The sequence below is a fragment of the Mustela nigripes genome, chromosome 3 (genome assembly GCF_022355385.1).
Source record: "Mustela nigripes isolate SB6536 chromosome 3, MUSNIG.SB6536, whole genome shotgun sequence".
NCBI lineage: Eukaryota > Metazoa > Chordata > Mammalia > Carnivora > Mustelidae > Mustela > Mustela nigripes.
In genome coordinates this window covers 62,072,787-62,086,809 of record NC_081559.1, presented here as the reverse complement: position 1 = coordinate 62,086,809, position 14,023 = coordinate 62,072,787, and the positions used below count along the sequence as shown (strand labels likewise).

General features: G+C 35.2%; 1 protein-coding gene and 1 long non-coding RNA gene across 3 annotated transcripts in view; one reads left to right on the top strand and one right to left on the bottom strand.

Annotated features, from left to right (window-relative positions):
• Positions 1-14,023, top strand: part of SCN9A (sodium voltage-gated channel alpha subunit 9) — a 168,541-nt gene that overhangs the window by 134,728 nt on the left and 19,790 nt on the right. Inside the window, exons 19-21 of the mRNA XM_059394112.1 lie at positions 5,694-5,848; positions 9,111-9,284; positions 13,418-13,540. Coding sequence (XP_059250095.1) covers positions 5,694-5,848; positions 9,111-9,284; positions 13,418-13,540 — 452 coding nt within the window. The remainder of the gene's footprint in view (positions 1-5,693; positions 5,849-9,110; positions 9,285-13,417; positions 13,541-14,023) is intronic.
• The window catches only part of LOC132013803 (uncharacterized), a 113,562-nt gene that overhangs the window by 81,146 nt on the left and 18,393 nt on the right, over positions 1-14,023 (bottom strand). The window lies entirely within an intron of this gene.

Sequence of the window (14,023 nt, the reverse complement as noted above, 5' to 3'; positions counted from 1 at the left end):
TTCATCATATTCCCCTTCATCTTTTTCTCCTCCCTCTTATGCCAGCCTTTCCTTAGTTCTGTTGCATTAATTTTATAACTCAAGATGCCAGGGTCCATCTCTAGACCCACTACTGTCCTTCCCTAGCCTTACTTCTGCATGTCGTGGCAACCTGACATGACAGAACTCTGATTCTGCTTGGTTTTACATTATATTCCTTTTGGATTATACAGTTAGCAAATTACAAAATCAGGATTAAGGTATGAGTAGGAAACTCTCTTTCTCATAAAATAATATATTTTCTGTTAATTTGGTAGAACCAACTAAACTTCCCCCCTCAAATGCTCTGAATTCAGCTTCCTATAAAGTACTAATAAGTGATTCTAACTTTAAGAACACGACACTCAACTTGTGCCTACTTTTGTCTTTTTTTAAAGAAAATGTGGACAAAACACTTGTTTTAGAGGATTTAGAGATTTTTAAGAAGTTATAAAGACTAATTTTTCCTAATCATTTTTACATTAATTATGTTGATTATGCTATTATACTTTTATTAATAGATAGTTTGTCTTGGAAGAGGTTGGTGTTGGTTAGTTTTTTTTGCTGGGTGGGGGTGGGGAGCACTGGTTTAACATGATGAAACCCAGTATAGACTTTATGAAATGCATCACGAGAACAAATTAATGAAACCACCCAAAAGAAATAGCCTTTACCCAAGGGGACCCATTAAAATGTTTGAGAGGTTCTCTGTTGTGTTTACATTTAATTAATAGTCCCTTTAAAAAAGAAGATGTGATAACATTGCTAACCAGCTGGGTTGGAACTCTCTTAGGATATGCCTTTGCATAAAAACCAGAAAGGCAGTCGAACACTCCTGCCTCAGAATAAGAGTGAGAAACTCTCTGAGGTGTGATAAATCCTGAGGGCAATATTTATCAACCTTCATCTCAGATAAAAAGTTTACTTTTCTAATTAGAATATGTGGTCCCTTTTCTTACCTCAATCCTATGAATAATATTTCTCTTCAGTTTTAAGACTGACACAAATCTTGAATAGTAAAATTCTAAAGGGAAACTTTCTCCTCTGGTAATTTTACTTGAGGCAGATAGATTCTGTTCTGTGCAAGGTATTTGTTTTTATACTGAGATAAATTCTAAAGTCGCAAGCATTAAGTTAATGTAAAAAACTAAGTCCTTCTTAAATTATTTCACTCCTGGTGTTTTCTTTCACCCAGGAAGAGATGAGCTGGGAGCCCATTTTTTATTCTACCTTTTTATATTTTCCCACATCATTTTATAAAATATTCTAACTTTATTAAATACATTTGAGATGTAAACTAATTGTTTTAAATACACTGAAGGTAAATTCATTCGGATCTCAAGTCATGTTAATTATAATTTAACATGGGTTAAATAAAAGCATATGTACATTTTTTATGTACCCTGGGTTCCCCCCCCATTCATCTTTCCTCTAAATTCTCGAATTTGCAGATCATTACTAATACTTGGATTATTTTAGAACTCTTTCGGGGGGGGGGATTATGTTTTTTGAATCAACTAAACATGACCCATTAAACTATGTATGTAAAGGACTATAGTAAGTATCGTGAACAGAAAGGAAGGGCATAACTGAGGCAGTTTAAGTCTTCAGGGAGCTTAAAAGCTTCCAGAGAGAAAGGACAGGAATATATAAAAGACACAGTAGCAAAAACACCAGAGACTTTGGTGGGGTTAGGGGGCTTGGGTGGGGAACACAGCTTGCTACATTCCTATAGTGCTGGAAATTAAAGTGCCAGATGAACCTCATATTACCTGGATCAATGAACCATGATTCATGTTGGAATCTTGAAAGAAACCATAATAAGACATTGCCTAAAGAGTATAGTTCAAAAGAATTCTGGTTCTGTTTCAGGGCATACACTTTTTGATTCTCTGAAGTTATTACTTGATAGGCTCAATATTTTTTAATTAAACATATTGTTTTATGAAATAGGAAATTATTTTTCAAAATGCCTGTCTTGTAAACCTCTGAAACAAGTGCCTAAAAAATGCTCTCCCCCCGCCTTTTTATCTTCCCTCTAATTTGAAGGAAAAACTTTTTTTTCCAGTGATTTTTTTTATATGAAAGTGTTTTTTGTATGAAAGTGTTGGCACAAAATGTTTCAGGTGTACAACGTAGTGATACCACTAGTCTGTATGTTATGCTATGCTCACCACAAGTCTAGCTACCATCTGTCACCATACAGTGCTCTTATGTATAATATCATTGACTGTATTTCCTATGCTTTGTGACTAATGCATAAGTTGAATCCTGTGCCTCCCACTTCCCTTCACCTGTTTTGCCCATTCCCTCCGCGGCCACCATTGGCCACCATCAGTTTGTTGTCTTTCTGCTTTTTATATGCTTACTTATCTGTTTGTTTTGTTTTTTTATATTATATATGTAAGTAAAATCATATGGTATTTGTTTTTCTCTATTTCACTTAGCAGAATACCCTGTAGATCTAGCCATATGATCACAAATGGCAAGATCTCGTTCCTTTTTATGGAAGAGTAAGAACCCATGGTGTACATATATACCATATCTTTACCTACTTGTCTATCAATGGACTTGGCTATTGTAAATAACGCTGCAACAGACATAGGGGTGCATGTATCTTTTTAAATTAGTGTTTTCATTTTCTTTGGATAAGTACCCAGTAGTGGAATTACCGGATCATATGGTATTTATTTTTAACTTTTTGAGGAACCTCCATACTGTTTTCTACAGAGGCTGCACCAGTTTATATCCCCATGAACAGTACACAGGGGTTCTGAAAGAAAAATTTTTAATAGCTCAATTAATAATAGTTCCTCTTTTTTCAGTTCTTCCTCTTCTTCAAGCCAATTGTGGTATTTTTTTTTTTAATCAACTTTAGTTTTTGAAATTTGTCTTTTGAAACTTTAGTCATTATGTTTCTGGGTCTTTCTTGGTTGTGGTTCTATTCATCTGCCCTTTATGAAACTTTCTACTCTCTGACTTTTTTTTTTTTTACTGCAGCCCCTTGTACATCTCTCCCACTTCTACTCTGTTTCTTTCTCCTTCAAAATGTTCTCTTATTCCACCTGTCCTATTGGAGTACTGGTGGATGTTTAACAACCGGGTCTCCAAAAAAAAGACAATATGCATACGTACATTTATTTTACTGATATAAAGCATCTCTGACATGTGATTTACAATAATAATATAGGCAATATTTCTTACTGCACATTTCATATAGCTCTTTGATTCTCACAGAATGCTTTTGTTAAGTTTTACCAAAATTTTGCATTTATAGATAATCAGTGATTGCAGTTGATGACAAGTATAATTTTTACTTAAAGGTTGGTTGGTAATTTCATTCATGTTGATCAGTAAGGTGAAAGTGAGACAAAGAAACTATATGTCAAAATTTTACTCATTCATCAATGATGTTTGCAAATCTCAGATACTAGAATTTGAATAATGAAAGAATATTTCCTCAATTTTTGTGCTATTTCCAGTGTCATGACTACAAATATGACACTTAATTACTATTTTAATATTTTATTAACATTTCCTGCATTACTTGTTAAGTTTATTCTAGAAAATCAGCAAGCCCTGGTGTATAGCATTTGATGACTTTTGTGGTGTAAAGATCCTCACCGTGGGTTATTTCAGACTACTAATAGGACTTCTTCAAATGTGGAGTCAGGAAGAGATGCCAATAGTCCAACAGTAGGACATATTTTCCATGACCCAGATAGAAGACAGAAATGTACTCAAGAGCATAGATAATAGTTAAATGATTGGAATGGGATATGTTTTTATGATTTATTGTCTTTTTAAAAGTAAATTGTAATTTTAAGTTCATATAATTTAACTTTTGATAGTGGGTTCATTTAACAAGTGCAGCAATTTGTTGCAAAAATGCCTGACAATTGAATGACGAGTTATTATTAAGAACGTAAATGAGCTGGCTCCAGAATGACATTGCATTCTGTTTCTTAATATCACTGTTTTGGAATGCTCCAGACTTGGCCCTTGTCTATGAGCCTTTTCTTGGTTGGTCCTAAAATATGTTGTGTGTGTGTGTGTGTGTGTGTGTGTGACCTCAAAAACTCTCATTTTCTAGCCCAGTCTTTCCTCCTGAGCGTTAGATTCAGACCTCCAAATAGCTGCAGGATATTTGTATTTGGAAGTCCCAGCGAGCATCCCAAACTCCTTACCTGCCCAGTAGCTCCCGCACCTGTTCATGTCATTCTTGACATTTATCCAGCTGTTCTGGGATCCTCCATTTCTCTTATATCGCATCCACAACAAGTCACTAAATCCTGCTGATTTTACCTGCCAGACATGTCTTCAATCTGTTATTGCCCTAGTTCCTAACTAGAGTTGCCATGACCTGTCCCTCTTGTTAAGACTATTGGACCAGAATCACAAGTGGTTTTCTGGCCCAGAATCTTCCTATACCTTCACATTCTTTTCTCTCTCTCTCTCTCTCTGTTTTTTTTTTTTTTTTTTTTCTCTTCCAACTTATCCTCCATTCAGCTGTTGGAGACAATTTAAGTTGTATCTGCTTGTATCATTCTCTGCTAACAACCCTTCACTTACTCCTCAATGTCTATAGGATATAGACCAAACTCCTTCATGTGGGGGAAAATGCTTTACATAATCTGACCAATTTCCCTAACCTCATTTCTCACCCGTGTCTACTGTGTACACTTTGCTTTCATCACAATTCTGAACTGCTCATAATTCCTATGTACAATACATTTTGCTCCTTCTTGGCCTACAGTTCCACTTACACTCTTTTTGGCTAATTCTTTGACTCAATTCAGGCTCTGTCTCTTCCACAAAGCCTTTTCCAGTCTCTCCTCAGTAAACGAGCCAGCTGAGATAGACTTTTTCCATGCTACCAAAATAGCCCCTTTATATTTATGATTTTAGTTGGCTTATCCAGTTACCCGCATTTATTTCTATCCCAACCTGCCTAACCAAACCAAAAATAAATCCCCCGAGGAGAGGAAACTGTATACACAACTAAGTATATAAAAGATACTCAATAAATGTTTAATGGAGAAATGAATGAATAAACCTAAAACATTGGAAATAAAATGTTCCTCAGCTTATCATAGCAGCATGTTCTACGCCTAGAGTTCCAAAGGCAGAGTTGTTTTAACATAAAGTACTTGAAACAGTTTTCCCTGCATCTTCTATTTAAAATCGATTTCTTCTGAACATAATTTTAGAAACTTATACCAATTTTCTTAATATAATCTAGGACTGAAGCTTTGTGAAGAGCCTTTTTTTATAGAGTGGAAGTATCTGAAAATTGAAGATGAGCTCCACATCAAGGAAAATTAATTTATCAGCAAAGAGCATCTTGAAAAGCATTTTGTCCTCAGATTTTAGTTTAATATTCATTCATTCCTTGTTCATCATGTAACAGCACAGTATTGGGACTGCAATAATGAAAAAAAAAAGTAGTTTAAACACTTAAGAAGAGAATGATGAGAAATCAAGGAAATACAGAATACATTTTAAGTTAGAAATAACTGACAAGTTATTTTTAGTTGAATCCATTCAAGTTGAATCTACTCAAAACTGCTATGTGTTAGAAATTATTCAGTTGAGGGCCATCACAGGGAAAGCTTTGCATAAGCATTCTATTTATTCTGAATATCAATATTTTACATGCCTGTCTTTCTTGTCAGGTTGTGTGCGGAGGTTCCCATGCTGCCAAGTTGACATAGAGTCAGGGAAAGGAAAAATCTGGTGGAACATCAGGAAAACGTGCTACAGAATAGTTGAACACAGTTGGTTTGAAAGCTTTATTGTTCTCATGATCCTGCTCAGCAGTGGAGCCCTGGTAAGTTATAGGACACCCAAAACAATCACTCGAGTCAATATTTTTTTTTTAATTTTTATTTATTTATTTATTTGACAGACAGAGATCACAAGTAGGCAGAGAGGCAGGCAGAGACAGAGAGAGTGGGAAGCAGACTCCCCGCCGAGCAGAGAGCCCAATGCGGGGCTCGATCCCAGGACCCTGGGATCATGACCTGAGCCGAAGGCAGAGGCCTTAACCCACTGAGCCACCCAGGCGCCCCTCGAGTCAATGTTTTTAATAAACGAGTTGGAGGATAAAAATATGAAAGTTGTTTTACCTCAAAATGAATTTCTATGATTAGGGCTCGGACAAAATTTTACTTTAGTTCAGTAAATATTTGGTAAGCATTATTACATGCCAGGCATGTAGTACATGCTTCCCTGAATGCAGAGGTGGATAAGATCTGGGTGCTTTTCTCAAGGAGTTCAGAGACCACTTGGGAGAAAGGCACAGGTGATTACAGAGCTGGGATGTGTTTGTAAGTGAAGAATATGCTTGATAAAAACTCTTTAGCAAGAGATGAACAATCGTCCGCTTGGAATTTCAGAAGAGTAGTTGACGTTTTGCAAGATCTAGAAAGATGACTAGGATTTTCCAGCGAGATGGCATGGGCTGAAGAACAAGTGTACGGGGACAAGGAAGCATAAAACATCATAGGCATTCAGGAAATTAAAAATTTCCAAGTTGTAGAAAGTGACATTAGAGGAAGAGCAACTGCAGGGAGGAGAGTGGTAGCCACAGGTACTGTGACAAAGATAGGCAGTGTCAGCTTATGAGGCATCTTACAAAACAAACATTAGGGTGACAATGGAACACATTTCTCACTCTTGTACATATACCATGCACTTTCTGTGAGAGTTGAAAGGGACCTGGGAGAGTTACAAACTCCCTGAGCCTTTTCTTATTTTTCTTTGCTGTGGACATGAACAGAGATGAACCATTATAAGCCCAGTTTCAGCTAGAGATACCACTGGAAATTCCATTATACTAGAAACGGAATACTCAAGAACTTTGTAAATTGTCTCACAGATAGTCTTGATGGATCTGGGGTTGGATTTTTATAAGAAGTTAACCTTTTGCTATTTCATGGATGCCACTAGAGTATATGAGACCTCCAAGTCAGAGACAAAGGATTTTATTACTCATGACATTGAAACCTATATGAACTTCAACATGTTTGTGTTGGTTCGTCTTGTCCCCAAGTTTCATGGGGGCCTGATATGGGGATAAATTAATGGCACACACACAATGGAGTAGCATCACAGCTGAAGAGCAGTAAATTAGGGAGTTTTTTTTGTTTTTTTTTTTGTTTTTTTTTTAAGGAAGGGAGGGGCGGAGAGGGAGAGAGGTAATCTTAAGTAGGCTCCACACCCAGGTTGGAGCCCAATGTCGGGCTCCATCTCACAACCCTGAGATCATAACCTGAACCAAAATCAAGAGTTGGCCACCCAAGTGCCTTAGGAAACCCTGTCCTTTTAAAGAAAGCAGTAAGCAGCCTTGCTTTTTTGTCCCAGACAGACACACTGTCTCATCCCCCACAGCTGCCTGTTGCGAAAGCAGCCCTGAGTAAAGAGCAAGTCAGGGCCTTGCCTTCTTGGCGTACTGAACGAGGACATGCGAGGATGCTCAGAGGCTGCAGGGATGGCCTCTCCTAAAACTGACATGAGTCAGGAAAATGGGACTCCTCCTGTCCAGTGAAATGCAAGTAGGAATCTCAACAACGTCTACATTATCTTGTATTCCTAATCGCTACTAGAAGTTTATTCCATGCTGAGTCATACATGTGACTGAGACTTTTAAAAAGGAGAGAAAAAAAATTAAGAAAAGTTCAGAGTAATCCCTTATTCAAAATGTCTAAAAAGAAAGATAACAATTTCTTTTGGCAAAAGGCACTCTCAAAACTAAAATTCTGGAGGGCCTGTGTGTCTCAGTCGATTCAGTGTGGGACTCTTGATTTTGGCTCAGGTCATGATATCAGGGTCGTGAGCTCAAGACCCATGTTGGGCTCCACACTTGGCCTAGAGTCAGCTTGAGAATCTCTCTCTCCCTCTCCCTCGGGTCCTCCCCCTGCTCAGGCACCTGTGCGCTCTCTGGTGCTCTCTCTTTCTCTCAAATAGATAAATGAATAAAATCTTTAAAGAAAACTAAAATTCAGATGAATCATATGATGAAGAAAAGTGAAAGGTATTTTAAGAAACGGCTATTTTTACTCATAGTTTGCTAACTAAGCTAGATTTTTAAAATACTTGCCTATAAAACAAACAAAAGTTAACAACCAAGTTAGTACATATTTATTATGTTTCAAGATCTTTGTATAGTTTTTTCACTTAATCTTTAAACAATCCTGTGAAATAATGACCATTCTGCTTATTTTGCCAATGAGGAAGTTGAGTGGAGAGTGTAAAAGTTGTTTCATGTCCAAAAGCTATTATGAGACAGACCCATAACTTAACTGAGCTCTAAAATCAAAACCAACCATATCTTTTCACTGATTTCTGGATCCTCAAAAAGGAGAGGACACACTGTGTACAAACAAATGAGTGGTAGCTGAAATGAGTAACAGTAAAACCTACACCCCACGTTGGATAGAGCTCACATAATGATGTCCTTGCCTCTTGCTCTCATATCCATGGAAGTGGCCCTGGAAGTTAGCCAGGAGCCCTGCAGGCTGAGTCTTGTTTCCAGTCCTGGGACTAGTCCGAACAAGGTATACCCAGACATCAAGAGTACTCAGCATCAAGACTTATTACTCATTCATTCCGCAAACTCCCTTACCCCCTGCTGTGTTTTTGACACAGCTCTAGACACTGGGAATGCAGAAGCATATAAGAACTGAAGGAGGTTTCCAAACCCTACTAGTGGGTGTGAAGGAGAGTACAGGGTGAGAAAGGTATATGTGACCGGATGATGGGAATCATCATCAGGATTCCTCCAATTTGGAGAGAGATAAATGGGAGACAGATAAAGTAGAAATTACTGCAATTATCAGAGATCACGGTTCTTTTAGAGGATTATAGATAATTCTATTCTTTGCACCCTTTAACCTGTGGTGACCAGTGGTGCATACTAGTAAGAAGTCCAGAAGTAAGTGTTACCTAGTAGCTGTAAACCAGAAGAAGCTAGCACATTATAGTATTTATCTTCCAGTATAGAATTCCATCAGAATTTTATTTCCTGCTTTTGTTATGAATCATAAGCTTTAAGTTGGATGTGAATTGAAATTTGAATACTATTTTCACAGGCTTTTGAAGATATATATATTGAAAAGAAAAAGACCATTAAGATTATCCTGGAGTATGCTGACAAGATATTCACTTATGTCTTCATTCTGGAAATGCTTCTAAAATGGGTAGCTTATGGTTATAAAACATATTTCACCAATGCCTGGTGTTGGCTGGATTTCTTAATTGTTGATGTAGGTTGGATTTATCTTACAAATAAGTATTCTGAAAACCTTCACTAATGTTGTTTGTTATCATATTTTAATCTTGGTTAGTTTTTTATACTTTCAGACTATAGCTTTATGGGTATTTTCGAAATATTAATGTAGCCAGTAGAACTATTTCTATAAGGAGTATTAAAAGAGCAACTCTGCAGTGAATATGAATTCTTTCTTGTAGCATTCTAACCTTTATAACTTACTTGTGCATAAGTTTTCTGCAACCAGAGAAAATGTGCATATGTGTATACACATATATACATATATATGTATACACACATATATGTATACACATGTATATATATGATTTGAATATCATTTTACTGGGAAGAAGAACAAAATGAAAAACTACTTGGTGACAGTGGGACTGGAAATGGGCAGAGGCACAATTTAAAAAGATAAAACATTGATTTTTTTTTTACAATATAAAAAATAGAAAATAAAAGAGGATAAGGGATATATCAAGTTGTCTGATATGTTAGCTGAGAGTTATGTAAAATGATTGTGCTAAAGCTTAACAACTCTGGGTTAAGGAGTTGGGGGGGCATGGAATTTCAAAATATTTATCTCTGTCACAAGGAGAGGGAAAACCAAAATGAGTCGGAACTGTTGTTCCCACCTAAAACATCGAACTTACCCTTTATTTCTAGAGTGGCAGGGAAGCAGAAAAATAGGCATTGGTAATTTCAAGTAATAAATTCAGAGAACCATTCAATATTTGGGGATGGAAAATATATAAGAATGCTTTAGCTTAGGTATTATTTTTAACAGAACAAAATATTTTTTAGGAATCTTATTGAAATAAGAAAGGAATCCTAAAACAACTGTGAGATTAAGGCATCTCAAATAGAAATGGTGCAACACCCAGTTTTTCAGTTTATTCTTATTTGGTGTATTCAACTTTATTTTATATCTTAATGGCATAATTTAATAATATATAGCATATAATAATTATATTATTATATTTTATATTATTTTAAATTGCTATCTTAAATTAATTCATGACCTCAACTTCCCCATCTAATTTTTCTTAGGACGATTTATTTTTTTTCCTTCTTCTACTAATTCTAGATTTTACAAAATCTAGTCTTTGTGGCTAGGGAATTGTATTACAATTCTTAGAGATTTGTCTTCTGTCTGATGTGGAATGAGGGCAACATGCAAATGTTTATAGTGCTAACAACTGCTCTCGCACTTGTTTAACCAAGAGTTTGCATCATCAAACTGTACAGAAAAGATAAATATGGCATCATTCATAGAAATCAAAATTACAAGTAAGCGTGACTATAAATAGCTGAATCTGACTACAAAATTAAACCCAAACTCATCATATCTATTCAGAAGTTCAATTTCTCAACTGTTATCCAAAAACTAATGATGTACTGTATGGTGATATAACACGATAAAGAAAAAAGAAAAAGAAAGCTCAGTGAACTCTTTTTTAACAGATCAATATATAAAATATTACAAGCAATAACACTTTTGTTTTCTCTATCAGTGATGTACAAAAACAATTTTTTTTAGTATAGCTAGACATTACACCTCTTATGTTCTCTTAGGCCTTCTCTGTGAGATCTGTAATTTTTGGGACCTTATATTAGTGATTCCATATTGATTTTTCTTTAATTTACTTTTATATATATATGTTACCTAGTTACTGGCTAGAAAAATACATGGTAAGATAGATGCTTTTGTAACATAATAGATTTAAAGAAAGGCTAACCAAAATAAGAAGAAATGATAGAAGGAATGTAGGTTATTTCTTTTCTTTTCTCTTAACCATTTAATACAATTGGGTCTTTTAAAAGGTGTAAAATATTTAAGATATTAAAAAACTTTTAATAATATTATCACAAACATAGTTATTTTCATCACTCAGTCTGCAAAAGTAAAGTTTATACATACAATTGAATTTATTTTTGGTTAAGAAAGATATAAGTCCATTTCATAGCAGAAATTATTTTGTCTTGTATTTGAAAATCTGAACTGGTGAACCTTAATATTCAAGAGTATGGAATATACAGAACTCAGATATATAGCTTCAATAATAACTGTTATTTAATATTTTGAGAAAAAGTAAGTAAATGTACATGCAAACACAAATGTATATTATATGTTTTATATAATATATATTCCATATGTAATATTTTTATAATGCAACATGGAGAGCAAAGCTGGACACAACATTCTTGCTGGTAGAGATGCAAATTTAGTGATGCAGATTTGGAGGAGGACCTGAGATTTTATTTCCCAAGAATTGAACCAGTTATCTAGTGTTTTTCTGAAAGTACGATCCCTGAACCAACAAATTGGTGGGAACTTATTAGTAATGCATTTCTCAGGACCTACCCAAGATCTACTCAACTAGATTCTCAGGTGTTGGGACCCAGAACACTGTTGTTATATGCCTTCCAGATAATTCTGATGCATACTGAGGTTTCAGAACCACTGATCTGATTTGATATTCACAGGATGGACTTGTTGGATTTCCATAGGCTTCTTGAACTGAAATTTGTTTGCCTGAGCCTTAGTCGTCAGTATTGGCATATACTGTGTGTGTACATATGTATACATAGATAAATAGATGTGTATATATCTTCTCATTTACAGAGTAATCTCTAGGTTTTCTCAATAATATGTATCTATTATATTCAATATCGTGACACCTAACAGTGGTTTGGAAATTAGGTCTGCCATTTCTGTAAGGGTTATTCCCATTATAATAGACATTTCAGAACTTTTTTTTTTCCTGATTAAAAGGAATACTTGCTATTCTAATTAAAGAGCATATTTTCTTAAGTGTACTTAACTGGAAAATAATGGAACTGAATGGCTTGGGTGAATTTCAGAATGATATGAGGGAGGATTAGGTCTGTTGGATATGTAGCATAAAGACTTAAAAAGATACAATGTTATATGAAGACATTTGGAAGCAACTGGATGAGAAAGAACAAAACACTTCAACACATCTTGATTCATAATCAGTTTCCTTGTCTCTGATAGCAGGAGCAGTGAACTTGTGAGCAATGAATTTTTCTACTCTGTTGATAGTTAAATATAAGGAGGTTGATTCTCAAGTATTCCTAGTCCCTGGAAAATTTTAATCTTTCAGTCAGTACTTAATTCATAATGAAGAGCTATATACCGGCCATTGTTTTTAGACATTGCTTCCTGCCACACAGTGTAAAAACAAATGAATATTTTAAATGGAACTTACTCAGAGACTGAATGTGTTTACAGATCAAGATGTAAGGTCATTGAGGAGCTTGTATACTCTCTTACCAGAATGTGTATTGATTTTATTTCTGTCCATGTTCTTTCTTCAAAGATAGTTTATAAGAACACAAATTTCTGTTGGGTACTGGTTATGGTCATTGTGGCAGGTCTAACATGATGAAGTTCTGTATGCCTGTGTTGATTGAAAAGCCAATGAGATCACATACTCTTGTGCTCTCTTCAATACAATTGAGATTTCTCCCACTATTACTAGGTAAATGTTTGTTGCTAGTTCTGATAAACTGCAAGGCAGAACAATCTTGTGGGGAAATAGCTCCATCTCAAAATCATGAGTCTTCAAAATGCTTTTGAATAAGGTTTATACTAGGACTTAGATCTGATTGAGTCAGAGCCACACTCTTATGACTTAACTTCAGAATCACACACTTTGTTATGCCCTAGGTTTTATTATAATTGAAATTTTTATAGTTGCTCTAATTAAATGTATAGCATATATGAGTAACATAAGTTGCTCAAATTAAATGAAGAGCATATCTGATTAAATATATCCAGCATAAGTTCAGAATTAATAAGCAAGTACATAATCATTGATGACAGAAATTGTGAAAAGCTTGTGTGATTTTTATTCAGATATAAGAAATAACCTACTATTTCTTTTTATTTCTTTTTATTTTCATTAGCCTCCCTTTAAAGCTATTTCCTTACAAAAGCATTCGTTCATCTTATTTGTTTTTAGGCAATGACTAGACAGCTCGATATATAAAATATTATTCTTGTTGATCTGCTCTTAGTGATCTTTGAAATTGACTTCTCCTCCTTGTGCTTTACTATTACACTGAAATAATTAACGGATTTTTTTTTTTTTTTTGTAGGTTTCTTTGGTTACTTTAGTTGCAAGCACTCTTGGCTACTCAGACCTTGGCCCCATCAAATCCCTTAGGACACTTAGAGCTTTAAGACCTCTAAGAGCTTTATCTAGATTTGAAGGAATGAGGGTAAGAAAATGCTAAACTTTCTAATATCCTTATTTTCTAAATGGAGTATAAAATATAAAAAAATAAGTATGTAGAAATTATGGACTGTTTATATTTATATGTACATATATCTACCTATAGATGGACTGCTTATATATGTATGTGTGTACATATGCATATACATAGTATTCAGTGCATATAGTTTAACAAAGAGTAAGTCAAATACAGTAAAGCCTCCTTTACATAATATTGTTAGGCAATAATCCAAATAAGTGACTAATCCTTTTTTAAATGAAAATCTGCTCTGTGCTAGGAATGTGAAGGGGATACTCATTCTGATAACATCTCCCATATACGACTTATCAAGGACTTGCCTGTTTCCAATGCTCGTATTTTATAGGGCACCTGGGTGGCTCTGTCAGTTAAGTGATTCAGCTCAAGTCATGATGTCATGATCCCACAGTCCTAGGATTGAGTCCCCACAGCGAGCTCTCTGCTTAGCAG